The sequence below is a fragment of the Acomys russatus genome, chromosome 3 (genome assembly GCF_903995435.1).
Source record: "Acomys russatus chromosome 3, mAcoRus1.1, whole genome shotgun sequence".
NCBI lineage: Eukaryota > Metazoa > Chordata > Mammalia > Rodentia > Muridae > Acomys > Acomys russatus.
The window spans coordinates 32736951-32764810 of record NC_067139.1 but is presented as its reverse complement, the minus strand read 5'-3'; the positions used below and the strand labels follow the sequence as shown (position 1 = coordinate 32764810).

Genomic DNA, 27860 nt, shown 5'->3' with positions numbered 1-27860 from the left:
GCCTGGCTTTTCATAATGTTTTGAGCTTATTGAAGAATGAAAGCAGTCTTGAAATGTCTTTTTTTGTTTTTACTTTAAAAAGTAATTCTAGACTTATAATGTAGAATTTTTGTATGCCCTTCTGCTTGCTTTCCTTACCATTACCAATGTGCATATAACCACTATAAGATGATCTAAACCAAGAAGTTAGCATTAGAAAGATGTTTTGGTGGCTGGAGACATGGGTCAAGCAGTTAAGAACATGTACTGCCCTTACAGTGGACCCAAGTTCAGTTCACAACACACAGATCAGTTGGCTCAGAATCATTTGTCACTGTATCTCCAGGGCATCCAACACCTTCTTCTGGCTCCTGAGAGCATTGCACTCATGTGTCCAAACATACACACACACACAATAAAGAGATGCAATTTTCTTTAATGCATGGGTAAAATTTATAGGTAGCAAAAGAAAACTCAAAACTACTTGATGTTTTGTGGTTTAAGAACAATACTTGAATACAGTCTTATGCATGAAAATGCATAGGATGATATTTCTCTAATTCTAATATAATTGTTTTCAAGATGAAGATGTTCTAGAGCTAAGTCCTCATCCTCTTCAACATTGCAGATTTGTTCAGGAAGAATATTCCTAAAGAAAGATAGACATGTAAATTATAAGCAGTCCAAGAATCTAACTTTAGAATTTAGAAATTTTAAAAAATGTTCTGGTTCTTAAAATACAATTAGGCATGACATGATGACTCACATTTATAGTTCCAGTACTCAGGAACCCGATGAGGAATTGGAGTGAGTAAGTTTACATTCACTATTACATTACAATTGAGTTCTAGGCAGCCTACTCTGGAAGAATGCCAGGTCTCAAAATGGGAGAAAAGGCAACAGAGATATATCACTGTATCTACACAACTATAAGAAATGAAGCTACAAGAGTGCTCTAATGGAGCATAGTCAGGGAGTTCTTCCTAACTGTTGATTTAAAACAGAAGCCTCTCTTCTTGTATGGGTGTAGCCAAGGCTGGCCTTTAACTCCTGATCCTCCTCTTCACCTCTCAATACCTTGAATTATAAGCACGAGCCACCATACTTGGCTCCAGACTGTTCCAGATAATCTTCTAGTCATCCATGCTCCCTAGGCAAGCATAAGGATTAAACAGGAAGAAACATGTTCACCAAAGTGAGGTAAGTTGAGTCCCAGTAAATGTATTCAGAACTTCCCTTCATAAAAACTCAAGATTTGGACAATTTTCATATTCTGCACATCACTTTCTGTATATACATGGGGATTATAGTATAGTGTATTTATTGCTTTACAGCCTTAAATGATTCTGTCTCCAAGATACTATATGCTGTGTAATAACGTTCTACTTAATACTATAGAACTTGACAAAATTAATACAAAACTAGAAATCATTTTTAATCATCACATACCTATTCCATTTTAGCTATTACTAACATTGCCAGTTTTGTTTAGTTCTAATTATCTTTAGCACCATTTTCCTCTTCAAAATAAACCTAAATGTTCATATTATGAATATTTGTTAACCAAAATTTAAATTGATACTTGAAAAATCCAAAATTTACCGAATCTTGTTGTTGTTCAGTCTCAGAAAATGCAGTGCTCTCATTTCTCCTATTCCAGGTGGTATGGATTTTAAGTCATTATGATCCAGAAACAATTCTCTCAGGGAATGATAGGCCCCATAGAATGAGACTAGGTCCACACCATCATCAGAAAGTCTATTAAATGACAGGTACAAGTACTCCAGGCCTGGTTCCATATGGCCAAACACATAGCCAGGAATCCGTTCAATTTGGTTCCCAATTAGTACAAGGTGCAGCAGCGACTTGGGTAGATAGGAGGGGACATGGTAAAGCTTGTTATAGGAGAGGTCAATAGATTCAAGATTTCTGCAACAAACAAAAAGTGAACAGGATAAGGAACTTCAAGAGGCTGACTGGCCATCCTGGTGATCTTAAAAAGAACTAGATTAGATGATGCCACCTGGTCTGTTTGGCTCTCAAATTCAAGTTCTTACCAGCATTCTACTATTCCTTAGCTATGGGTGTGCATCAGAGTCCAGATGAAAAACTCAGAGCCTTTGGGAAATGGAGGAACTAAGTTCCAATTGTTGAATCAAATGAGATCCAGGAGTCTTTAGTTTCAGTAATGTTTCCTGACAGGTGAGATAAAGGGATTAGAGTAAAATGGAAGAATCTAGAGTGTTCATGCCCTGGGAAGTCCTAGGAATGTGGTGAGCTCCCTGCTTTGTTTTAGAAGCTTCCCCTGAGTCTACTAGGGCTTCTGCTTAGCCCTTATCCCCCAATAATGACTCCTATTCATGAAGGACTTAATTATCCTCCAATTGGATCCAAAGCTTCTTTTCATTTCTCTGAATAACCCATTTCCCAGGCTGGTCGACTGGAAGCATATTTTTGCATAGGTGTGTAGCTTATGTCTGTACATATCCATTGGACCTGATATCCAACAGGTCCACTCTTTGCTAAAGACTGAAAATAGGCTGTTGATTGCTGTCTAGGAAGGTGGATTCTATTTTGTACCTCTATTCTCAAACAAAGTCTTCTAAAGATAGAGAAACGGTTTGGGTCAAAGAAGGGAGTATGGAGTAGAACGACAGGCCTGGCCTCTACAGTCTGGCATTTCCAATAAATGATGAAAATAAAGGGTGTCTCTGTGTGCATAGGATTATGCTGTTTAAATTGACAACCTGTGAGGTAGGCATTGCTAGGGTGGCATTTGATTGTTAGAAGTCAGCCCTCATTTCTTGCTAACTCTGCACTTAAGGCAGTGGTCATAATGCTAGTTATGTAATACATGGTTTGCAAACTCAGGGAAGTAGCTAATTGTTGGAGTTAACAGAAACAGTTCCATGTGAAGGGATGCTTTGAAAGTTAAATTGTGGTAGATACTTACTCTTGATTTATCCATGCTAAAGGAGCAATCCGACTTTCTTCTATTTTATTATAACGTAGTACGATCATAGTGATCTTTCTGGTGTGATTGAAACAAATTTCAGTTATCTCTTCAATTTGATTATTTTCTAAGTATAACTCCTATAAATAAGAGAAAATATTATTTTTCTTCCATTTGTGTTTGGTGATACCCAATTTCACAAAAACTAAAATAGACTTTTCTCATTAGTATTATTTAAAACCATATTACTTATTCAAGTGAGTTCATACTTTTAAGTTGAATTATATAGCTAGCAAAATAAAAAGTACTGCCTATAGTGATTATGGGATTAAGTTAATTTGTGTGTTATGCATATGCACATTTAAGTGTGGGTGTATGTGAACATGCATGCAGGGGCATGTGGAGGACAGGCTGGTATGAGATGTATCTTTCTCAGTCACTTCTACCTTGGTTTTTGAGACAGGGTCTCTTTCTAAACCTAGTGATCACTGATTCAGCTAGACTAGCTGGACAAGTGGGCCCCAGAGATGCCCTCTGTCTCCCTGTCCCATGCTGGAAAGACAGGTGCACACTACCACATACAGCTTTTTATAGGTGCTAGAAATCAAACCTGTATTCTTGCATTTGTGTGGCAAGCATTTTACCAACTAAGTTATCTCTTCAACCAAGTATACTTAGCTTTTTAGCCATAATATACGATATGGCATAGTATATAATTGTATAAATTTCCAGCAATATAAAACTTACATTAATTATGTCTCTTGAGCTACAGAACACTGAAAATTAGGAATAGAAATAAGCACAATTCACCAGTGAGAAACCCAGGCCTGTAGAGAGAGTAATGCCCACCCTAGGTTCCAGGGCTGACACATGAGGTGCCAGTCTGGCTGAGCCTTAGCTTCAGACCAGATTCCCACTGTTTCATAGTCTATAATTATTTTATGCTCATGTGTTTAGACTTGAGTTATAATTTATTTACTCATAAGAACTGTCCCTGACTTCGTTCAGTGATGAGCGGTGATATGGAAGTGTGAGCCAGATAAACCCTTTCCTGTCCAAGTTGCTTTGGTCATGGTGTTTTGTTGCAACAACAGAAACCCTAACTAGAACAGGGGACAAGTGTTAAACTTGCTGGGGGTTGGGGGTAATTTAGTCTCTAGAACAGGGGACAAGTGTTAAACTTGCTGGGTTGGGGGGTAATTTAGTCTCTAGAACAGGGGACAAGTGTTAAACTTGCTGGGTTGGGGGGTAATTTAGTCTCTAGAACAGGGGACAAGTGTTAAACTTGCTGGGTTGGGGGTAATTTAGTCTCTTCTCCACAAGAACCGTCATCATTGCCATTTTTCATTTTATCAGGTGCATGTAATAATACTTAGATGATAGTGAATTCTGTATGTAGGACCAGAACTCTATTGAGTTTAATATATATTACAGTATCTTCTAATATTAGAGCCAACAAGATAGCTTAGTAGATATCAATATTTGCCACACAAACATAATAACCTGACTTTGAACCCAAAGATTCCATGGTGGAAGGGAGAAAATCAATACCTGGATGTTGTGCTCTGACTTCCGTATACACCTTGTGATGTGTGTATACCTGTACTCATATGTGTGCCACACTAATAATATTTGAAGGATATATTTGTCTTATATATTTGTGTAATATGTAATACATCTAAAACATTAAAAGAAAAGCTAGGCGCTGTGGCACATGCCTGTAATCCCAGCACTCAGGGAGGCAGAGGCATGTAGATCTTTGAGATCAAGGCCAGCAAATACTACAGAGTGAGTCCAAGATAGCCAAGGCTACACAGAGAAACCCTGTCTCGAACAAACAAAAAACATTAGAAGTTTAATGTAATGGCACATAGGAGGATCATCTAGGCCACTTTGGCCTACATAGTAAGATCCTGTCTAAGGAAACAAAACAAAACAGAAATTAGAAAAAAAAAAAATATCAGTACCTCAATAGAAGCAGGAAGACCTTGTGGTATGATTCTAAATTTGTTTTTTCCCAGACGTAGGTATGATAGGCTCTTCAAAGATTTGAAAGCTAAAGGATCAACATTGATTTCACTGAGATTATTTCCTTCCAATTCTAAGGTGACAAGTTGATTTAAGTCTAGAAAAAAATTATCCAAATATTAGAACAACTTTTTGTTTTTGTTTTTGTTTTTCGAGACAGGGTTTCTCTGTGTAGCCTTGGCTGTGCTGGACTCACTTTGTAGACCAGGTTGGCCTCGAACTCACAGCGATCCACCTGCCTCTGCCTCCCAAGTGCTGGGTTTAAAGGCATACGCCACTACCGCCTGGCTAGAATAACTTTAAAAACATGCAGTTTGGTCTAATGATGTAGCTAGGTGCCAAAACACTTGCCTAGGACCTGAGCCAGAGCCCCAGCACTGTAGAAAGAAGAAACAGTAAAAAGAGGAAAGAAACCAATTTTTTTTAAATGCAATGTATTTCGACATTTGTGGTTTCTTTATCTTTGTTTCCCCCATAAATCCTTCTCCTGGGTATTTTATACATGACCTCTGCACAATTCTACCTGGACAAGAGTTGTTGGGGTAGTCCTTCAGGTGTTGAAAGGTACAAGTATGTGTAGGGAACAGAAACCAGGAAGAACAGAAGATAGGCAGGGAGTAAGGCTCACCTCTAGAAGCCATGCTCCCTATGCTGGACAGTTTTATGTCAACTTGACACAGCTGTGATCATCTGAGAGGAAGGAACCTCAACTGAGAAAATGTCTCCATAAAACCAGGCTGAACACAAGCCTGTAGGGAATTTTATAATTAGTGATCAATGTTGGGGATAGGGACTGCCCATTGTGGGTAGGGCCACCCCTGCACTTGTGGTTCTGGGTTCTATAAGAAAGTAGGATGAGCAAGCCATGCGGAGCAAGCCAATAAGACATACCCCTCCATGGCCTCTGCATCAGCTTCTGCCTTGAGGTTCCAGCCCTGTTTGAGATCCTTCCTGACCTCCTTTGTTGATAGTGATGAGGAAGTGTAAGCCAAACAAACTCTTTCCTCCCAAGTTGCTTTGGTCATGGTGTTTCATCTCAACAATCATAATCATGAGTAAGGCACTTGCTAAGCTGGAATTTGAATTTCAGTTTGGACAAGGAGTGAGAGTATCATCAAAGTCATGGAGGTGTTTGCAAATACCTGCAGGTCTGAATTGGTAATGCAATAGGCAATGGGGTGGTGATTCTTTTCTCTGTAACACAGAAAGGAATACTGTCCTGCAGCTCTAAGGAAATTATAAATATAGCAGAGTGTCAGGAATGATGGTGCATGCCTTTAATTCCAGCACTCAGGAGGCAGAGGCAAGTGAATCTCTTGGGTTTGAGGCTAGCCTGGTCTACACAGTGAGTTCCAGCCAGAGCTACATAGTGGGACTCTGTCTTGAACAACCCACCAGCCATCACAGTTACTCATTTACTGGCATTGAATGAAGCCAAATGAAAGGGGTTTTTTGTTATTGTTTTGTTTTGTTTTGTTTTGTTTTATTTAAGAAAGATGGTCATAATTCTCTATGTATTCAGACTGAGCCACCAAGGAAGGCCTTTATACAAATAAGGTTTTTTGTTTGTGTGTTTTGTTTTTTCCTGCACTGTTTCTACTAGCTTCAGGAGTGGTATCATCTAGGTCAGATAGAGCACACACCACTCAACAATAACATAATCAGAGACCTCTGAGTCACAGGTTCAGGGTGTAGACAAGATTCCCCAAATAAGGGATGTTTTCCTGTTCAGCCTCTGTCATCAGCATTGCAGCTCAGGCCTGTGCAGCTCAGACCTGTTCTGGGCAACAAAGCAGAGAGTCACATGAGGAGTAGAGATAAAAAATTGACAGGAAATTTTAAGAGAAAGTAGTGTGGATTGGAGAGGTGTGGAAGTGATAGGCCTTGTGATAGGCTCTTACGAAATACAAAGAACTAGATAGAGTTAAGAAGAGTTTCAGGTTGAGCCAGCCGAGTGAGCACATGCTGTGTGAGCTCACTGGGATGAGGACCTCACCCTGAGGTGGGCTGTATGCAGCAGAGTAAAGTTGTTGTTCAGAGGGCATGCCATTGTGCCCTGTCAGGATGCTATGACAAAATCCACATAAGAACAGATTATTCTGGTGCTGGTACTTAGGATCAACAAGGATTAGGTTATAGGAAGTAGGGAAGACAGCCAGGAGACTGGAATCCATAGTTATATTTCTTTCTATCTTAATTCCAAAATTAAAGGTATGGAGGATCCTGCAGTTCTCTAATATATAGGTTGAGATGTTTAAGTTTAGAAGCTCTCCACTGAAAAGTGGAGAGTAGAAGTAACATTTTTTACATGACATCCTGAGAAACAACAAATTTACAATGCTTTGTGCTCCTGTGCTGTTTTCTCTGTGTGTGTCAGAAGCGAGCTGAACAACATTTAAGTTGGATCTGAGGTCACTGTTGAAAGGATTCATAACTAGAAAATAGAGGTAAAAGGCCTTTGTTGTGAGTAAAGGTCATGACTCATTGTGGATACAATGACATGTTAGTGTTTCTTGTGGACTGAAACAGCCATAGTGACTTTGATTGTTCTGGCTGTTAGGCGTGACAAGAATGTTCTGAGGCACATCCTGTTTCCCACTGTTCCTCCCTCCGCCTTTTACTCTTCCACAGTGGTAGAGCTTCTCTTTCTGTTTAGTTCACATTCAGTCTCAGATGATCTCCTTCACTTCACTTGTTCTGTGTGTCCTTGTACCTCCCTCAACTCAACTACCAGCCCATCCTGCCAACAGTTCCTACAGCATCTAGAATTATCTTTTTCTTTCACATGCTCCATTTCTCCTGATTTTCCACTTCTCTGTATCTGTGATCCAAAGGCCATTGGTGAGTGGCTGCACCACGGAAGGATTACCAGAAAATAAAAGCTTTTGGAGGTAAGACACAGAAAGGCTGTGTCACTGCACTGAGTGAGGTGTCTCACCTGCTAGCTGGCATCCACAGCAGTAGAACTCACCAGAGGCAAGGGAGTGCAGTAGCTGCCTCAGCCAAGGACTTTCTAGCACCCCAGGGGCCAGTACACAGCAGGAGTCAGAGCCCAAGCCACCCAATAAGTTCAGGAGACTTCTTAGGTGACAGCAAAAGAGATGTGACAGCAAAAGAGCCACCAGCATAAAGACGAGGCTTCCTCTGTGCTTGGTGCATCGAGATAAGAGATAAGATAGCCAGTCCACCCAGGACTACAAATCAACACTCTGGAAGTACAAAGTATTTGTCCAAGAGGGACAAAGTGTACTGAGAAACTCCAGGGATATATGAGAAAAACTTCAAAATAGGAAGTATATGGTAAGATATGCTGACTCATAACTGTAAGTCTAGCACCAAGAAAGCTGAGGCAGGAAGATTGGAAGTTCAAGGCCAGTCTGGACTACATAGTGAGACCCTGCCTCAGAAAAGAAAAACTAGCAATTTATGTTTTATAGGGTATCATTTTAATGGCAGGTGTAGAAATGTAAACTCTGTTCACACAGCCTATTTATATGCTTGTTCTCAACTCTGTTCCTTTCTGTCTAATAGAGCAGTTATAAACTAGAGTTTCCAGTGTCTTTTCCATATGACAAAGCCCATCAAAATCTGTGGTTATTAATGTTCTTCATGTGCACACTTGACTCCATCTGGAAACTGAGTAATCCTCACATTTGGCAATTCTCATAATTGCTGTTCTTTTCCCATCACTGGAAGTGTTTTTTCCTATGAAGTTTTTGGAAGCTAACAGAAGTAATACTTTGATTGTTTATTCCTTTATATGCTCTCTCAATATTGTTCAATAACTATGTTTCAACTCATTAGCAGAAAGTGTTGGACACTATACTTCAAGAGTAATGCTAATGGCTATGAAGATGAAAAAGAAAATTAGGCAGCCTATCCTAAGGGAATTCATAAGCTAATCAAAGGTGTCAGGATTTGTGTAAAGTGAAATATGATGACACTTCTGTGCAGCTGCGGCTCAACAACTTCAGCTGCCTAACACCAGAGAAAGAACAAGAGCCCACTCCAGTGGGATTAAGCACTCCTCACTCAGTTGCCCATCAGAAACCCAAGCCATGGTGGCAGCTTCATTTCATATATCATGGGGTGTGGATAGCAGGACTTCAGCATTCACACTCTCAGGGACAGAGCTGCCAAGGCTGCTACTGTGAGGTTCCTTGCCCACTATTCAACAGCACTTCTGCCTCACAGTCATGCTCATTCCTTCACACAGAATTTCCATATGCTTGGATTGAGGTTCCAGCGTGCAGAAAATTAAGTAGCAATGCATATGGACACAGTGAGTCACCCCAATACTTGGTGTTCAGGGAGTTGGAGACTTATATTTCTTGGGTACATGACTAAAGTTAATCAGCTTAATGGCGAAATAGCATAAAATGTTCTAGTTATGCATTTAGTAATATTGTAAACCAATTTCTATAGGACAATAGAAGAATGTTTATAAAGTCTATTGTTTAAAAAATGTTGGTCTGGGCCAGCAAAAAAAGTCAATGAAACGTTACCTAATAATACTCTCCTATACTCGTAGACCAGAGCCTAGCATAATTGTCATCAATGAGACTGATAGGAACAAATACAGATACCCACAGCCAAACAATGGAAGAGGGGGAAAAAGGATTGTAGGAGCCAGAGGGGTCTAGGACACCATAAGAACACAGCCAACTGAATCAACTAACCAGGGCTCCTAGGGGTCCACAGAGACTGAACCAACAATCAGGGAGCCTGCATACATGTCACAGTTGTGTAGAAAGAGAGCCAACAGCTTGGTCTTGTGGGACTCCTAACATTAGGAGCAGAGTCTGTCTGATTCTTTGCCTACTTTTGAGACCTTTTTCCTCCTACTGGTTTGCCTTCTCCAACCTTAATATGAGGGGAAGTGGCGAGATTTCTTAAAATGTGATATGCCATGTTTAGTTGATATTCCCAGGAGGCCTGCCCTTTTCTAAAGGAATAGGGAGGAGAAACTGTGGTAGGATATAATATATGAGAGAAGAATTTTTTTTTTTTTTAAATCGGTCTGGGGAAATGGCCCAGTGGGTAAAGTGCTTACTGTTTCAAGCATGAGTACCTGAGTTAGATCCCCAGCACTCGGGTAAAAAGTGGGTGTTGCAAGACAACTCTAAGAAGTAGAAACAGAAAGATCCAATGAACTTACTGTATTGGCCAGCCAGTCTAGCCAGTCATCCAGGTTCAGTGAGAGAACTTTGTCTCAAAGGGTGGGGGGGAAGGGGGAGAGGGGGGGGGAGTAAATAAAGTAAATTATAGAGGAAGACACCTGAAATCATTTACTTCTGGTCACCAAAGCATTCGTGTGAGCATTGCACACATGCTTGCATGCGAGTTAAATACCTGATAGACTTTTTTCACTGATAACCTGGAGATTGTTGTCGTTTATTTTGAGTTCTTCCAGTGTAGATGGTAATTCTGAAGGAATATGTACCAAATTATTTCCATCCATGTTCAGACGCATTAACTTCTTCAAAAACTTAAAAAACAAATCTCAAAATTACCATTTTTTTCAGTCACAACTATTTCACAACAGTCCTCATAAAATGGTCGGTCTTATTTTGTGAGGCCTGTGATTTTACCTTCTTAGCAATAAACAGAATTAATTGAATACAGTAATTTGAACCTGTTGTGAATGCTAATAGTTAATTTTACTGTATTTATAAAGTTCAGGTTTCTAGTTGCATTAAAATTTGTTAGAAAAATTATTATAAAAGCATTGTTATATATTTAGGTTGTTAGAGATGGAGAGGATCTGGAAGAATTTGGAGGGGAAGAATATGATAAAAATATATTTAAATTTTATAATGGTTTTAAGTAATAAAAATACACTAAAAATTCAAAACAATTGATTGTCTATAATTATCCAAACAGTTGACTTTTGAACACTATATTTCCACACTAATAATTGCATGCTTATTGCAAGGCTCTCCTGCAGCACCAAGTGGACACAGAATGATTAATTTCATAGTTTCACCAAGATAGAGAATCCCCAAATCAAGAAACAGATTATCTATGACTTTTTTTTTTTTTTACTTGCTCAGTTATAGGATAAGTCTGTGACTCTCTATGTCAACAGGATGGAGAATACAAAGCAGGCACTAGGAGTCCTGCTATCTGCCCGCCCGGACCCAGAGGACTAGGAAAGAACCAAAGAGGCCAGTCATTTGTTTCCAGTCAGATTGAGGACCCAGAATACTATCCAAAGAGGGGGAAAGTAACCTGGTGAGGTGCCGCGGGCCGTACTGTGGCTTTACAGCACATGATCTACGTATTCTCATTTATGCACACCAACCTTCCCTCTCTTGCTTATAATTTTGTTTCCCTGAAATTCCTTGATCTTTGAGAACTTTCCTTTTTCAAAAAAGATTGTTTGCTCAAATCTGTTTTCTTTGCATATTTGTTGTCCTTTCTCTTTCACTCCAGCTCCCTAATCTATCTCACACTAATTCTCATATGAGCTCATTTGTTTTGTTTTTTAAAATCTCTCTGCTAAAATATTCTCCACCAGCCAGGCGTGGTGTTGCACGCCTTTAATCCCAGCACTTGGGAGGCAGAGGCAGGTGGATCACTGTGAGCTTGAGGCCAGCCTGGTCTACAGAGTGAGTCCAGGACAGCCAGAGCTACACAGAGAAACCCTGTCTTTAAAAAAAAAAAAAAACTCCACCATATTCTGTCCACTGTGCAAAACTCAGAAAGCTTCACTTTACTTGCCTGACCATCTTAATAGAGTCTTTACAGGAGTCCTACTTTATTACTGGACAGTTCTATACATTCCAAGAAACCAGACCAGTGTCTCTTATCCTACTGGGGAGAAATATAAAAGTAGGGGAAAACTATTCCTTAAACTCAAAACATTAATTATGTCTGATCTTACCATTGCTGCTTTTTTGTTTTGTTTTGTTTTTTGGGGGTTTTTTTGTTGTTGTTGTTGTTTTTAATTTTCAAGACAGGGTTTCTCTGTGTAGCCCTTGCTGTCCTGGACTCATTTTGTAGACCAGGCTGGCCTTGAACTCAGAGATCTGCCTACCTCTACCTTCCAGGTACTGGTATTAAAAGTGTGTGCTACTACACCCGGCTTGTTGCTACTCTTAGAAGATTAACATATGTAAAGCATCAAACTATAATCAAGAAAGAGCATGGCTGTAATTTAAGGACATCAGAAAAGAAACCTAATATAGAAGAAAATTAGCAATAAAAATCTTTCTGCTTATTTTTCCCTTCCTCACCTCCAACCACAGCCAATAGGAGTTATCTTGTTACATACTAATAGAAATGTGTACCTTGAATGCTTTTGGACCTATGCCCGAAGACGTGATATTATTTCTGCTCAGATCAAGTCTTTCCAAATTTGGTAATCCATTAAATGCTTCATCAGGAATGGAGATGATTGAATTCCCTAGATGTACAATAGTTGTATTAAACACATGTGCATATATAGATATGTACATATACGTGTGCATGTCTCCTTATACATGAATATTAAGAGAGCTTTATATGGAAAGTAAAGTAATATCCAGAACAAGGACAGGAAATATAAATAAATGCACACTTGGAAAAATAAAAGATTGGGATGAGACAATTTAACAGTCAAAAGTGTGTCTTAAAATAATCACAGCAGTCTGTTGGGCAGGACTAGTAGCATTGTGCGTTCACAACAACGGTGTGTTTCTGTGAGGCTAGACAGAAACTGACTGCTCCCTTCATATTTTTACATTGCCATTTCCTGGCACTTGATGCTGTATGTATCCAAGAAATCAAAGGAAAATTCTGTGAGCATGTTTCTTTCTCTGTATAAGAACCTTCATCACCATATCTGAGAGTATACCTTTCTGTCTTCAAGCTAAAAAATTCACTTCCTTCACTTTCACGGACTTGTCTTAACACTTGACTAGTTTAGCCATCAATGGTTTTAAACAGCTTCTTGTAAAACAAAGACTGTATAACCCTAAATGGGTTATTCATCCCACCCATGACTTTAGTCTTTCACTGAGTTTCTGTAAGGCAGAGGGTACCTGCCACATAGGCCACAGGAGAAGGCTTTGCCAGTCATTCGAATTCATTAAGTGATTTTACATAAAAACCTGTTGTCAAGGAGACCACAAAAATTTTTAGTATGTTTGACACTGGCAGTGTCCTATTGCACATTTCCATTCCTGCACATATATCTTGGACCCATTCAGATCTCCTCACATCTGCATCCTAAGGATACCTCTGCCGTGGTATCCCTATAAGCCAGACGTGCTTGTTTGTTTGTTTGTTTGTTTGTTTGTTTTTGACAGGATTTCTCTGTGTAGCCTTGGCTGTCCTAGACTCACTTTGTAGACCAGGCTGGCCTTGAACTCATAGAGATCTGCCTGCCTCTGCCTCTGCCTCCCGAGTGCTGGGATTACAAGCGTGCACCACCACACCCAGCCACAAATGATATCTTTTTTTTTTTTTTTTTTTTTTTTCCACAAATGATATCTTAATACTCCACCACTCACAACTTTCCCTGGTAGTGTGATAGAGACATGGTCAAAAGGTCTGGACACCACATTCTCATGGGAACAGCTTAAGGAAATAAAACAACTGATGATACAATCTGCTGAGATTGTGGAATAGCCATAGCTGCTTGTGGCAATGGGACAGCCACCTTAGAAAATGTTAGGCAGTTTCTTAAAAAGTGTGTTTCCATAACTCTTAGCCCATTGTGCTACTTCCAGACTTGATGAGAAATCAAGGTATAGGTCCCCACAGACATCTGTATGTGGATGTTTCAGCAGTTACAGAAAAAATTGCCTTAAGCTGGAAAAAAAAAATCACTTGTTCTCTAGCTAATTTATACAATAGTATACTGCTGAGAATAAAAGAAAATGAACTAGTGATTTTTAAAAGCATTAGAAGTCTAACCACAAGGCTTACTGTGTGATTCTATTTAGTAAAACTCAAAAATCATATCAATAAACACAAAACAGGTCAGTTTCATGGTGACCAGCAACTGGAGGAAATAGAGCTACAAGGAACTTGGGGGAGTGATGGAAATATGTATCTTAACTGTAGTGGTATTTACATATGTAAAATTTTGTAGAACTATATAAGTTTTGGGTTGTTTTGGTTTGGTTTTTTGTTTGTTTGTTTGTTTTTGTTTTTAGAGACAGGGTTTCTCTGTGTAGCCCTGGCTGTCCTGGACTCCCTTTGTAGACTAGGCTATCCTCGAACTCACAGTGATCCACCTGCCTCTGCCTCCTGAGTACTGTGTTTAAAGGCATGTGCCACCATGCCCAGCTGATAAATAAGTTTAATTACACAGACAAAGTATACCCCATTAAAGCTAATTTTTTAAAGTGCTCCTTGGAAAATCACCATTTGATTAGAGTTTGTTTTAAGTCTAACTGGGTCATTCTACAGTGTGTGTCCATCTCTGCTGCACAGTTGATCTGTATGAAGACAATAAAATTAGTCCTTATTAAATTAAAGCAACATTCATAGGACAGTAAAATTTACCATTTATATCTGATCATGAAATAAGTGATCATCTCTTACCAACCAGCTCCAGGCTTGTTACTTGTGGTGCTGTTATTGGTGGGATCTGAGTGAAGGCTGCGTGAATGCAGCTGATAGTCCTGTAGGACAGGGAACAGCCTTTGGGCAGGCGTGGCCTGCCTCTTGGAATACCAGGCATGAGCCGGGAGGGCATTCGGAACACGTCTCCTCTTATGGCATCTTCCTTGTCCTCCTCTTCCTCTGATCCTTCACTCTCAGTCTCCTCCTCGCTGGCCTCTTCCTCCCCTCTTCCATGATAGAGTGGCTGATGTGCTGGCCTCCTTTCCTCCTCAGGCCTCAGCTTTCCCTCCATTCTTTCTCCATCACTGCGAAGCTTAGTAGGCTCAGAGGTCTCTTTCTTGTGTTCCCTGTGTTCTTTACCTACTTCTTCATCATCCTCAGATTGAAGTGCTTTTTTTATGACTACTTGGTCCATTTCCATCTGAGAAGGTAGCACTTGCTTGTGAAGTTCATTAATGGGTTCTCTTTGTTCTGAAGAATCACCAGAAAATTCATTTTTATCATGTAGTGTTTTATCATTGAGTAGAGAATAGGAGGCTAATGACCCCAGAAGGATGAAGTAACAGAGGCAATGGAGAAAGTCGTAATGAAAATGAAATTAGTAAATATTATTCCCTCTCTTGATTTGACTGCTGTGTAAAGATGAAACGCACTTGAAGTTTTTCCTTGACGTTAACTGTAACTTTCTCTTATAGGATTTGCTGTAGATATGTGATTTTGGTGCCCATGAGTACGAAATAGTGTAGTACTTATTTTCACTAGAATATTATGCTAATTGGTAAGCTAAAGAGGGAATAATATTGCCACATGATGCAAAACAGAAAGCACTTTTATTGTGAGGCTTTGATATCATTAGATAGTACACCATTATAATAGATACTGTTCTGTACATCTTTGACAGTCAGTAAAGAAAATATAGTCTAGATTTATTCTCACTTTGAAGAGTTCTAAAGAGAAATGAGTTCATAGGACATAGGTTTTCTTCCATCAAAATTTATAAATTCATGTAATCATCTCTCTACTTTTAATTGCTAATCATATGCAAACTATCCCAAGAAGGAACTCAAAGATATAATTATTTGAAGAAGTTACTTGTGATAGTCATTCAGTATGTGTTATGAAGTCTGAAGATTTGTCTTTTTACATCCATAGCAAAACATGCAGAAGAAAGAAGAAAATTAATAAATAGAAGCTAAAGGTGTCATAGTTAGTCATGTAAAATCTTTTGTGTCCAAGTTTGCATATCTAATATAACTACAGTTCAAGATGACTCTAGGCCCTTTGAAAAATGTCTAAGAATTTTTTAATCTTGTCTATAAGCCTTGTATTTTACCTTAAGGAGTCAGTTTCAACAAGCACACCTTCTAACATTTTTTTAAAGTGTGATGTTTCATGAAAGGTTTGATGGTATTTGTCTTTAATTCCGGCATTTGGATGGCAGAAGTAGAGACAGGGAACTGTCTGTCAATTTGAGGCTAGTATGTTCTTATATAGCATGTTCTGAGCCAGCCCAAGTTACACAGTGAGAAACTGTCTCAAAAGAAAGTACGGTGCCTTAGTGGAATAGTTAATAGTGTGATACAAAGTCTAATCTCTAAGAATTCTGAAGTTCCTCCTGGCAGGAGGCTTTTGTCAGTACCTGTCCTCTGGTCATCTGTGGGGGAGAAGGTGTCTTGATATTGACAAGAAAAAATTTGCCTATCTGTGCCTATCAAATTATTTAACAACTGTTTATTTTCATAAGTCACTAGCTAAACTTTCTTCCAGGAGGCCTAAGCCAACCTCCAGAGGGCACCCCCACTTGTTCAGAAACCACTCTAATTTGAGAACAGATCAGTAAGCATCCAGTGAAATCTATGCTGTGATCTCCAGTACAGAAGTGCCACCCAAGAACACCAAGCCCTAGCCCACACTTATGTGTTCTACTGGGCTTCCTCAGACCCCTGGTGGATTCCTGTACTGCCTGTGGGAGGCGGATGGGAAGAGCCAGGAGGCTTGAAGCTTTGTTTGCTCTGGTTATAAATCACTCCTTTGTTCTCCTGATAGTGATTAGTATAGTCCTGACAAGTTTGATTAAATAGAATGGTGCATATACAGATAGACCCAAATAAAATCCTTAACTAATTAATAAGCAGGGTTTATTGTAGGAATTCTATTCCTGTGCCTCTAAAGCCTTTTAAGATCCACACATGAAATAGAATCAGGTTCAACTTGACTCAGTCTAAGAATTAGAACTATAAGGCCACAATCTCTTTCTGTACCCTAAATACATTTTCCTAGATATTCTGTTTATCAGCACTGAACTACATTTTAAGTACCTCGGTGGCTACATTTATAATAATTTAATACCTTAATGTAATGACAAAATAAGAAAATACAAGTTAAAGACTAAGTTATCTGTGATACTTTGTTTTATATATATACCAGCATCAGAGCAGATAGGGCAACATTCTCCTTCCGGTTTCACGGTATAAGGGCACGCCTTAGGGTGGCACACAGTTTCATCGCAGAACACTCTTCCATTTGAGCAGAGGCAGGTGGTACAGGGCTCAGGAGACCACACGGCTTTGTTGTACATGATCATGCCCTTTACAGAGCAGTGTCCTTTCTTTCCTAGTAGAGAAAGGGATACTTTGTTTGTTTGTTTGTTTGTTTGTGACAGGGTCTCTCTATTATGTAGTCCTGGCTGTCCCAAACTTACTGTATAGACTAGGCTGGCCTCCAATTCACAAATCCATCTGCCTCCTGAATGCTAGGATTAAAAGAGTGCACCACCATGCCCTGCATTCAGGGTTATCAGAATTCATGAATAGATAAAAACACAGTCCAAAGTCAAACTGAGAATAGAGATGCTTATGCACCCATGCACAGGTTAAATACCCTACAGACTGCTAGGCTGAAATGCTGTTCATTGGCTCTCCTTTTTTCTGCTGAGTGACCGCCTCCTAATAGCTGGTCTTTGAATTTCATATCTATCTTCTATCTGTCAAGATGTGTTAAGTTCTGTCACAGGGTAAACAACCATTAAACCCCAACCATTTCTCATTTACTTAAAGTGTACATGCTGGGACTCAGCTTGCGTATAATTGCTATGCAACAGACAACATGCTTCCTCTAGCAGGCTTCTCCAGTTGTCCCAGGAGTGAAAATGCAAGTTTACAAATCATGCTTGAGTTCTAAATGTATTTAATTCTACTAGCAGAGAAGTTGTATGGCCACAACAAAATTCAACAGGAGCAAGGAGTGTAGCTCCATCCCAACACAGAACTGCAAGCATACTAATGAGCCCATAGCTCACCGTGTAGATAGGCACACAGAGAAAGATAAAACAGCTTCTGTGGACTGCCCAGCAAGACAGTACAGCCTTGTGGAGTTTGTTTTGTTACTACATTTTAAAATAAAATGCACATACCAAAATAATCACCCTATCACGCTCACTTTATTCTGGCAGGGGGTGCGGGGGCATACATATGTGGAAGCCAAACACAACTTGCTGGGAGTCAACTCTGGTGTCAGCTGTGGTCCAGTACTTACAGTGGGTATAGCATATGTCAACGAATTAAACAATGCACAGTGCTTTAACAGTAATGAAGTTTATGTTATGTGTGTTAAGATGATAAAAACAAATCATGAGCCGTGAGAAGTCTGGGAAGATTAAGGCACATACTGCCAACCTTGACATAGCCTGACACCTGCCTTTAATCCTCAGGACTCATAGTGGAAGGAGAGCTGACATCAGCAGGTTGTCCTTTGGCCTCTGTACAGGTGTCAAAAGCACAGGAGAGGAATGAGTGGTGGCAAACACCTTTAATCCCAGCACCAGGAGGCAGATGCAGGGATTCTCTGAGTTTGAGGCCAGCCTGGTCTACAGCCAAGGCTACACAGAGAAACCCTGTCTTCAACCCCGCCCCCCCAAAAAGTACATGAAAATAAATTAAAATATTTAATTTTTCAAGTATTATTTTCAATGTATTTTAAGACTACTGGAAAACATTTTTGGAAAACTTGGAAATGTTTCATGCATTTTCTATATTCTTACTGATGGTGACATGTAGTTTTTATTGGTGGTAGTATATTTTCTGTTTTAATTTAAGCCAGTGACTTGTACCTGTTATAGTTCCAACTAAGGAGGTTGAGACAGGAGGATTGTGGAATCTGGGAGTTTAAGACAAGCTGGGCAACATGAAACTCCTCATCTCAAAAAGAAAATGTAAATTGGGCCTACATATGACAACATGTGGTAATTTATCATTCTGAGTCTAGATTACCTCGATATATAGTTTTGTTTTTGTTTTTTGAGACAGGGTTTCTCTGTGTAGCCTTGGCTATCCTGGACTCACTTTGTAGACCAGGCTGGCCTCAAACTCACAGTGATCCACATGCCTCTGCCCCCCTGCCCCCCGCCCCCACACCCTTCCCTCCCCCACCGAGTGCTGGGATTAAAGGCATGCACCACCATGCCCAGCTATAATAATTTTTTTAAGATTGTTTATTTTAATATATGTGGGTAGTTTGCCTCCATGTATATATACCACATACATACAGTGTCCTCAAAAGTCAGAAAAAGGCATCCAATCCCCTGACACTGGAGTTCTAGACTATTGTTAACCATTTTGTGGGTGCTGAGGACTGAACCTAGTTGTTCTGTAAGAGCAGCAAGAGGCCTTAGCCACTGTGCCATCTCTACAGCCCCAATATAGTATTGCTTAGGCCCATCTATTTTCTCTTAAGCTACCCTTTTAATTTTTATATGTGTGCTTATATAATATGTAGGGTGAGTATTGGTATAGGTTATAAAATGGGAAGGCTATAGAATACATGTAAAGTAAGAGTGGAAGGGAAGTATTAGTCAGGGCAAGGGGTGGGAGAGAAAAAATGAGGAGGAAGGTCAACAAAAAATATGTTTGAATGTGCCACAATAAAACCTAATGCTTTGTATGCTGATTTTAAAAAATAAAACTTTTATATTTTATTTTTAACTATGTGTATCTGTGTGTAGGTTTGTGCATATGAATACAGTGCCCATGAAAACCAGAATAAAATATAGGGCCCCCTAGAGCTGGAATTATGAGTGGTTGTGAACCACCCAATGTGGACGCGATGCTATTAACCAAACTCCAGTCCACTGCAAGAGCAGTATGAGCTCTTAACCAATGAGCCACCCTTTCAGTCCCTAAGTATTTTTTAAATAAATAAAATAGTACCTTTCATTAAAAAATAACGTCTGTGCCAGCAAGGATGGCTCAGTAGATAAAAGTACTTGCCATGGAAGGAGAAAATTGGCTTCTTAGGGTCATCCTCTGACCTTCACATATGTGCTGTGGCGTGTGGCATCCCCACATGCACATACATCATGCACACACAAGTAATAAAACTTCAAATTAAAACAAATTTTTAAATGTTAAGTATGTGAAACCATATTATGCATGTTAGTTTGAGGGTTTTTAATTTCCTTTTATAGCTTAAATAGCTTCCATTTAACTGAGATGCTATCTTTATTTTCTTTAGCACTTAATATACTTGTCATTTATATTTTTAGCAACTATAACCTAAGTTTCCTTTTCTATATAATTTTGTTATTTTTGTTACTGTCATGAAAGAATAATTAAAACTAGTGGTTTTGTTGAAACAGGTTGTGAAATACTAGGTACAAAAGAAGATGCAGTGATGTTTTCTTTTGTCTTTTCAACGCTTTATTTAATGGTAACATACCTATAATATGTTTACTTTTTTTCCAGACTTAGAAAATTGTTAATCATTCATTAAATACTAGTTTCAAAAAATAGTTACTTGAAATCTTTGGTAGAATTTCCATACTTTTCATCCTTTAGAAAGTCAAAATTCTGAGGGGATAACAATTGAGATGTAATCTGAATAAATTACTTAAATAAAAATTAAAAAAAAAAAAAAAGAAAAGAAAAGGGGACTAGAGAGATGGCTCAGTGGTTAAGAGCACTGCCTGCTCTTCCAAAGGACTGGGGTTCAATTCCCAGCACCCACATGGCAGCTCACAATTGTCTGTAACTCCAAGATCTGACACCCTCACACCAAAAAAAGTAAATAAAGTATTAAAAAGAAAAGAAAAGTCCTCATTAAATGGCATTCTCTTAGAACGGATGAAAAAAAAATTTTTAAAGAAAGTTAAAATTCTATATAAAGTAAATATGAGTACATTAACTTTTATTCCAGTTTTACTTAGCAAAACTTTGTCTTAGCCAGGCAGTAGTGCACACCTTTAATCCTAGCACTTATGAGGCAGAGGCAGGTTGATCTATATAAGTTCAAGGCAGCCTACAGGTCTACAGAGTTGAGTTCTAGAACAACCAAGGCTATAGAGAGAAACCCTGTCTTGAAGAAACAACCAAAAAAAGAAAAACAAAACCAAAAATTTTTGTCTTGAAAGTATTTAAATAGCCCTGTGTCAACATCATTTGATTGGCTTCCTCTCTAGATGATGTCACAGTAAGTGAAAGGCATTTTACTAATTGGTACATATATTGTTTGTATTAAGAATATGATCAGGCCGGGCATGGTGACACACACCTGTAATCCCCACACTCAGGGAGGAAGAGGCAGGCGGATCTCTGTGAGTTGGAGGCCAGCTGGTCTACAAAGTGAGTCCAAGACAGACCAGGCTACACAGAGAAACCCTGTTTCAAAACAAAACACAAAAACAAAGAATATGATATTGATAATTACAGTTTTATACTGAGAAATAAGATTTTTCCATTAATTTGTATAAGTATATTCCTTGAATATTTTTCAAAGTTATTTTAAAATTAGTGTTTATATATCAAAAGGTAACACAAAAATTGATTTTCTATTTCCTTTAGAGAGTTCACTTCATAGAGTTGTTTTCTCCCTCATTCATCCTCTTACCTGGTAACACACTGTAACTTGATTCTACTCCAAGATGGCTTAGAAGGGAGTCTAAGCTTTCCTCCACATTGTAATCGGAGTTGGCAGTGGCTAAGCTAGCTGCTGCTGTGGCAGTGCTTTGCTGAAGCTTAGGCTGCCTGTTCACTCTGTGGTGGAAGGGAGAACTTTTCCTGAGTCGTCTCTGATGCATCCTCCTCCTTTGCCGTCTAAGAGTTTGTTCGCTTTCTTCACAATTGGTTTGAAAAATGATAAGCAGAATGAGACAAAACAAAACTCCATGTTTCATGTTTGATTTTTTTTTTCACCAACAAACTTCTAAAGGGAAACAAAAATCCAGTTAGTAGTGACTCTGTTTACTTCAGAAAGTTGACTTAGTTGTCTGAGGAAGCAGCAGAAGTCTTTGAGAAGTAACACCAATGTGATGTGTGGTCTGCATCCTGCAGTGTTACTGCCAGGTCAGATTTTGGAATATCTGTATTTGAGCCAAGTTTTTCTATAAAAGTCCAAATAATGAACATCTAACCCTTTGTAAATTATTTGTGCTCCATCCTAACTATTCAGTTCTGCTATTGTAGTCTGGAATCAGCCGTAGATGTTAGGTGACTGTGGCAGTGTTCCAGTAAAATGCAAATTACAGGAAACGGTAGAGCAGAACCACAGAAGACTCCCTGTATAGCCAAGTGCTATGGCATTTGAGCTGCTGCTTTTCTCCATGTGCTAGGGTACTCTGTGATTATCACCCACACCTCTTCTATCATTTTCTCGCTCACTAATTTTCTTTGGGGGAGGCGGGGTTGCATAATACCTTTTAGCTCTTCATGAGCAGTACAAGAACTAAGATGGCTTTGATTTCAGTTAGCCCGTTCTGACATAAATGCAGTTTTCACCATATACTTTAAATTCTCCATATTTGTCAAACATAATGTATCAACAGATTATCATGAAAAGATTATTATTTTTCAGGCTGGCAAGATGGCTCAGTGAATAAAGGTGCTTGCCATCAAGCAGGATAACATGAGTTTGATCCCAGGAACTCCCCAATGGGAGGAGAAAACTAATCCCCATGTTGTCTGTCCTCTGACCTTCACAAGTGCACCATTCCACATGCATACAAACACAATAAACAAAAAGTTTCTTGTCATTGCTTTGTATTAAAAACCATTTAGATCAAAATTTTTGAACCTCTTCACTTACCAAGATTCAAAGCCAGATTATTCTCTTTTGTAAGGATCTGGCCTCTTTCAGCAGCACCTTCACCCAGTTGTGATAACCAAGAACACTTCTAGGCATTGCCATATGGCGGGCTCCCCACCTAAGAGCTGCTTCTTTCTTTTCTTAATTCATTTATTCAGATTACATCTCAATTGTTATCCCCTCACTTGTATCCTCCTGTTCCTCCCTCCCTCCCTCCCTCTCTCTTTCACCCTATTCCTCTCCCCTAGGTCTGTGACAGAGGGGACCTCCTCCCCCACCATATGGTCACGGCCTGTCAAGTCTCATCTTGGTAGCCTGCTTATCCTTTCTCTGAGTGCCACCAGGCCTCCCCACCAAGGGGAAGTGGTCAGATATGGGGCCGAAGAGCTGCTTCTAAAGGATTTCCCTAACGTTTTTTCTTCTCATCCTTTCCTGTATCCCCAGACTTTTATTTAGATTTACCTTCTCATTCAAAAAAATGTCTTAAAGCAATTCATTCTACGCAGTTCTGTTGAAGAGCACCTCTTTTTTTTTTTTTCAACTGAAAATGCTTTCATACTGCCTTAATTCTGAAAGTACATGTTTGCTGCGTAGATTTTAGGTTGATGGTGTTTAATGTTTTCAAGATATCATTTCCTGTCTTTTTATTTGTATTGATTCTACTCTTTTTTTTTTTTTTTAAACAGGATTTCATGTAGCCCAACGTGGCCTCCAACTCATTGTATAGCCATGGATGACCTTAGCTTTCTAATCCTTTTGCCTATACTTTCCAAGTGCTGGGATAACAGGAGTATGTCGCCATGACTTCCTTTATTGGTTTAATCGAGAAGTCATGACTCAGATTACTTTTAAAATAGCATATTGTTTTTCTGGCCACTTTTTGGATATTCTCCTTGGCCTTCAGATGTTTTCCTGCAGGGCATCTAGAAGGTGAAGTTCTTTGGTTCTGTTACACTTAGGATTCATGATACCTTTTAAATACATGCTGAATTTTAGGAGTTCAAGCCAGGGTTTCTCTCTGTAGCCCTAGTTGTCCTGGACCTCACTCTGTAGACGAGGATGGCCTGGAACTCAAGAGATCCTCCTGCGTCTACTTCCCAGTGCTGGGATTAAACATGTGTGACAGCTGCTTTTTTTTTTTTGGGTCCAATTTGTGGATTCTTGTTTTTTGAGTTGTTGTTTTCTTAAGCCCTCAGCTCTTTCCATATGCTTTAGTACTTTTTTTCTTTTCAGAACTACAGTCATTTGTGCAACCACCTTTCCATTGTATCTTCATGTTACTACATGATTCATTCTCACAGTTGTAACTGATCTGGTTTATTAATATTCTCCTTAGCTATGGCATATGTATTATTAAATTCAACTGTTGGCCTCCTTGTTTCTTTTATTGTATTTCTTAGTTTTCAGTAAATTATTTTTGTTTTCAACTCTATACCACAATTTCTAATTCTATATTCTACTCTTTGAACATTTAATCATGTTTGTCTTAAAGTCTTAGGATAAAGTTTTCTGAATTGTCTTTTTGTCTATACCTAGCATCTGTTTTTTAGAATTCTAGCCATTTTTTAAATTTCTACCTTTGTCTGATGCTCTTTGAATTTATGCCAGAAACTATATAAAAACTCATGAAATGAGCCAGATGCAGTGGTGCACGCCTGTAATCCCAGCACTCAGGGAGTCAGAGGCAGATGGATCTCTGTGAGTTCAAGACCAGAGTGAGTCTACAAAGTGAGTCCAGGACAGCCATGGCCACATAGAGAAACCCTGTCTCCAAACAAACAAACAAAAAAACCATTAAAAAAAAAAAAAAAAAAAAACTCATGAAATGTTTGGCCCTAGGATGTTTTGTAATGTTACAGACATTGTCAATAATGAACCTAGTGATTTGAAGCTGGGCATCACTGCATCCAGTATTACCACCATGGGTCTAGTTTTCCTAACATCACAATCACTGATCTTATCACCCTACTGCTTGGTCCTGGTCTTTGTTCTGTGTTTCTCCTCAGCTTTGTGAAGCTTTTTAATGATTTTTAAAGCTCATGTAAGCTCTTAGCCACCTCTTCTGGAATCCACAAATGTTTCTAGAAGCAAAGCTGTTTCAGTCCTGACACAGTCTGGGTTTCAGTCTTATTCCAAACACTGGCTCTGTTGTGTTCTCATCTTCTTATTCATTCTCAGTAGATGAGTAGGTCTGTTTTCCTTGTCAGAGGAAATGCCTTCGGATTCCTTTTGTTCTTTGCAGAAATAAGTATTTCTTACTCTTAGCGTGGTAAAAATTTGTGGATCTTAAATGTCTGAAAATATCCTGTTTGGCTGAAACTAGAAACTAGAATTGTACCTTCAAAATAGTTTTTCCCTGAATACTTTTAAGATACTAGTTTATTATTTTCTTTTCTCACACTTTGTCTTCCTTTTGCTTTGATACAGGGCCTTGCTATATAGCCATGGCTAGCCTAGAGCTAACAATGTAGACTAGGCTGACCTTGAACTTGTGGCAATCCTCCTGACACTTCCTCCAAGTAGTAGGATTACAAGTATTAGCTACCACACCCAGATGGTTCTCATTCTTATAGTGTTGTGGAGATGTTGACTTGAATTCACTTCCCATCCTTTTGTAGGAAGACTTTTTATTCTGCCTTCCTATGGAAATGTTCTTAACATTCATAAGTTTTGCTATGAGCTAGTAATGAGTGACTTCCCAGCTTCTGCCTTTCCATAAGCTCTTCTTACTTCCCAGTGCAGCTGTATAACCGTGTGCTTGTTACTAACATATCTGCTATTATTTCTTGGAACTTGAGAGACAAGGCACAATGTATATTTGGCTTCCCCTCTTGAATCTCAGTAGTTCTTTTTGTAGCTTCATCTACTAAAATCTCCTTCTGAATCTGGCTTCACCCATGTGGGCTTGACCTCGAATCATCTGAACTCAGCAGCTAGCAGCCTCAGGGATGTCTTCATGTCAACTCCAGCATCAAACTTTTGTTCAGGATATTTGTATAAGTACTGCAGGTATTTGAAAATCATTACTTTAGGTCATTGAAATTAAATTATGTTTAACCGTTTTATGATCTACTTTAGTTTCAGGAAAAGTAGTTTGCAGAATGTGAAGAAGGAGCAAGCTTATTGGCACCTGAAGTAATGTAGGAAAGCAGGAGCAATGGCAACAATGAAAATGTAGCTGAAGGGGCAGTTCCTGGTTGGAACATGCTGATTTGTTGGAGAGGAATTGTGTGTGTGGTATGCTGTGTGTGACAGAAAGAAATGGTTATACTGAGGACAGCTAATAAAGAACAGTGGGCCCTGATGGACACATAGCATGAATATTCTGCATCATGTACACATGTACACTGGCTTGTTTGTTTGTTTTGACAGTTATATGTGCAATTATTGAGGGTCATGAAAACTCTGATTCTGGGCCTCAGGACTCTAGAGGTCACCTCCAGGGATCTCCCATGAGCATGAATTGTCTCATCCCCCAACCTCCTATAAGCACTCACCTGTCAAGGAATTGTGTGAGTGCTAAAGAGAGTGTGCCTGCTCAGCTGGATGGCACTCTCCCTGGGTTGTGATCCCGAGGCCCTTCTCTTAGTTTGTCTCCCTGTTTTAAATGAACTCATTTCTTCTTAATTTAGAAATCTGAATAGATTTTTAAAGAAGTAAATTGGCAAAGCTGTCTTAATTTTAACAAAATCAGGATCTAGTTTAAATAAATTTTAAGAAATGGCCCTCTTAGCCAGGCATGGTGGTGCACACCTTTAATCCCAGCACTCAGGGAGGCAGAGGCAAGTGGATCACTGTGAGTTCAAGGCCAGCCTGGTCTACAAAGTGAGTCCAGGATAGCCAAGGCTACACAGAGAAACCCTGTCTCGGAAAACAAAATTTAAAAAAAGAGAGAGAGAAAGAAAGAAAGAGCCATCAGTACTAATTCATATTCAGTGGCTTATGGAATTTTGCATTTGATTAATATTTAATAAGGAACTTTATAGCCCTGTTCCTAGATACTCCAATCACAATATCATTTTAACCAAGTGATGTGTTTGCTTTCTTTGACCTTTTATGTTTGTCCAAATATTGAATATCATCTGTAAACTTTGATTAACTTATTTTCTCCATAAAAAATTTTCATCACTTGTTTTAAGTAAGCTTTAAAGGTATCCATAATTTTGAATATACCTATAAAGTCACAAGTTATTATTCTTTGTGTCTTCCAGCAAATTTAAAGTGGAAAATGCTATTAATTAAACGTTTATGTCCCTTTAGAACGTAAGAACTGAGAAAAGTTAAAGTTTCAAATCAGTTGATATATTACTCATCACATAATTCCACTAAATATATGAAAATATAATTCCTTAACGTTTGAAATACTGGGACACAGTCATCCTGAAAAGAAATGATTAAACAAAACAAAGCATACTTTTCACTTTCAGTCTATTAGTACAGAGCTAATTTCCTGAAGGATTAAACATATTTGCACACAAAATACCAGATATTAAAGCCATGCCACATACTGCCATAGAAACTTAAAATTTAAAATATGTTTACCTGGAAATCTAAACTAAGTAGGCTTTCCTTGGTGTCATTTAAGTCTCCCGCTGAAAGTGAAACAAAACCAGAACTTTCTTTAAAAACAAAGAACAGAGGGGAATGTTGAAAATGTTAGCTGACTTCTTAGTAAAATGTAAAATAAGTGCTCCCTTGGGAAAAATGCCTTTTGGTTCTTTGTGTTGAAAATCAGCCAAAGAAGTAACTAGGGAAAATGGTTACCAAGGGGGAAAAAATTTTTTTAAACCACAAGAAAAGTGGAAAACATTAGCAGAAGTTGGGCGGGGGTTGGGGAGACCATTTCCTTTGCAGGCTGAAAAGGCAAAACTTTAGCCACAAAAGTGATCTGAAAATCTGCGGTTTTCATAGGCTGTTTGCATAAATATATTATATGAATATTGAAGTTCAAACTAGCCAACGTACCGTTTGATTGTCAGGCTTAATAGGGATGGTTTTCTTGTCACAGAAAAGCTGTATGTGTCTCCAATCCTGTTTAAGTTGGGTCAAATTTGTCCTTATTATGGAAACAAAAACTACATATCAGTACCATTAGAAATTATGTAGCTGGGTGGTGGTACATGCCTGTAATCACAACACTTAGGAGGTAGAGACATTGAAACTTTTAAGACCATTCTGGGCTACATATGGCATTTGAGGCAGCCTAGGCTATATGAGACCCTGTCTCAAAATTATTGATTTCATCATATGTATATGAAATATATTCTTACAT

The 27860-nt window shown here is 38.9% G+C and overlaps 2 protein-coding genes across 3 annotated transcripts in view; one reads left to right on the top strand and one right to left on the bottom strand.

The window, feature by feature from the left end:
• Cenpp (centromere protein P) overlaps positions 1-27860 on the top strand; it is a 195698-nt gene that overhangs the window by 134063 nt on the left and 33775 nt on the right. The window lies entirely within an intron of this gene.
• On the bottom strand, positions 277-27334 carry Ecm2 (extracellular matrix protein 2). 2 transcript variants are annotated; one of them, XM_051171078.1, is made up of 10 exons: positions 27131-27334; positions 21395-21709; positions 16940-17128; positions 14495-15052; positions 12253-12368; positions 10313-10448; positions 4900-5057; positions 2933-3072; positions 1582-1908; positions 277-628 (listed from the first exon to the last, which is right to left on the bottom strand). In XM_051171078.1, the coding sequence occupies exons 2-10, from the start codon at positions 21678-21680 to the stop codon at positions 460-462; spliced, it is 2079 nt and encodes a 692-aa protein (XP_051027035.1). In that variant the 5' UTR covers positions 21681-21709; positions 27131-27334; the 3' UTR covers positions 277-459. The 2 variants fall into 2 exon arrangements, with proteins under 2 accessions (XP_051027035.1, XP_051027042.1); XM_051171085.1 differs by having other exon boundaries at positions 287-628; positions 14495-14986; positions 27131-27330.

Coding starts and splice junctions, on each gene's coding strand:
- Ecm2 (XM_051171078.1), bottom strand. CDS start 21,680: ATGAAACATGGAGTTTTGTTTTGTCTCATTCTGCTTATCATTTTTCAA. Junction 15,053..16,939: donor CCCTATCTGCTCTGATGCTG/GTATATATATAA, acceptor TGGGGTCATTAG/CCTCCTATTCTCTACTCAAT. Junction 3,073..4,899: donor GTCTTCCTGCTTCTATTGAG/GTACTGATATTT, acceptor TCTTATTTATAG/GAGTTATACTTAGAAAATAA.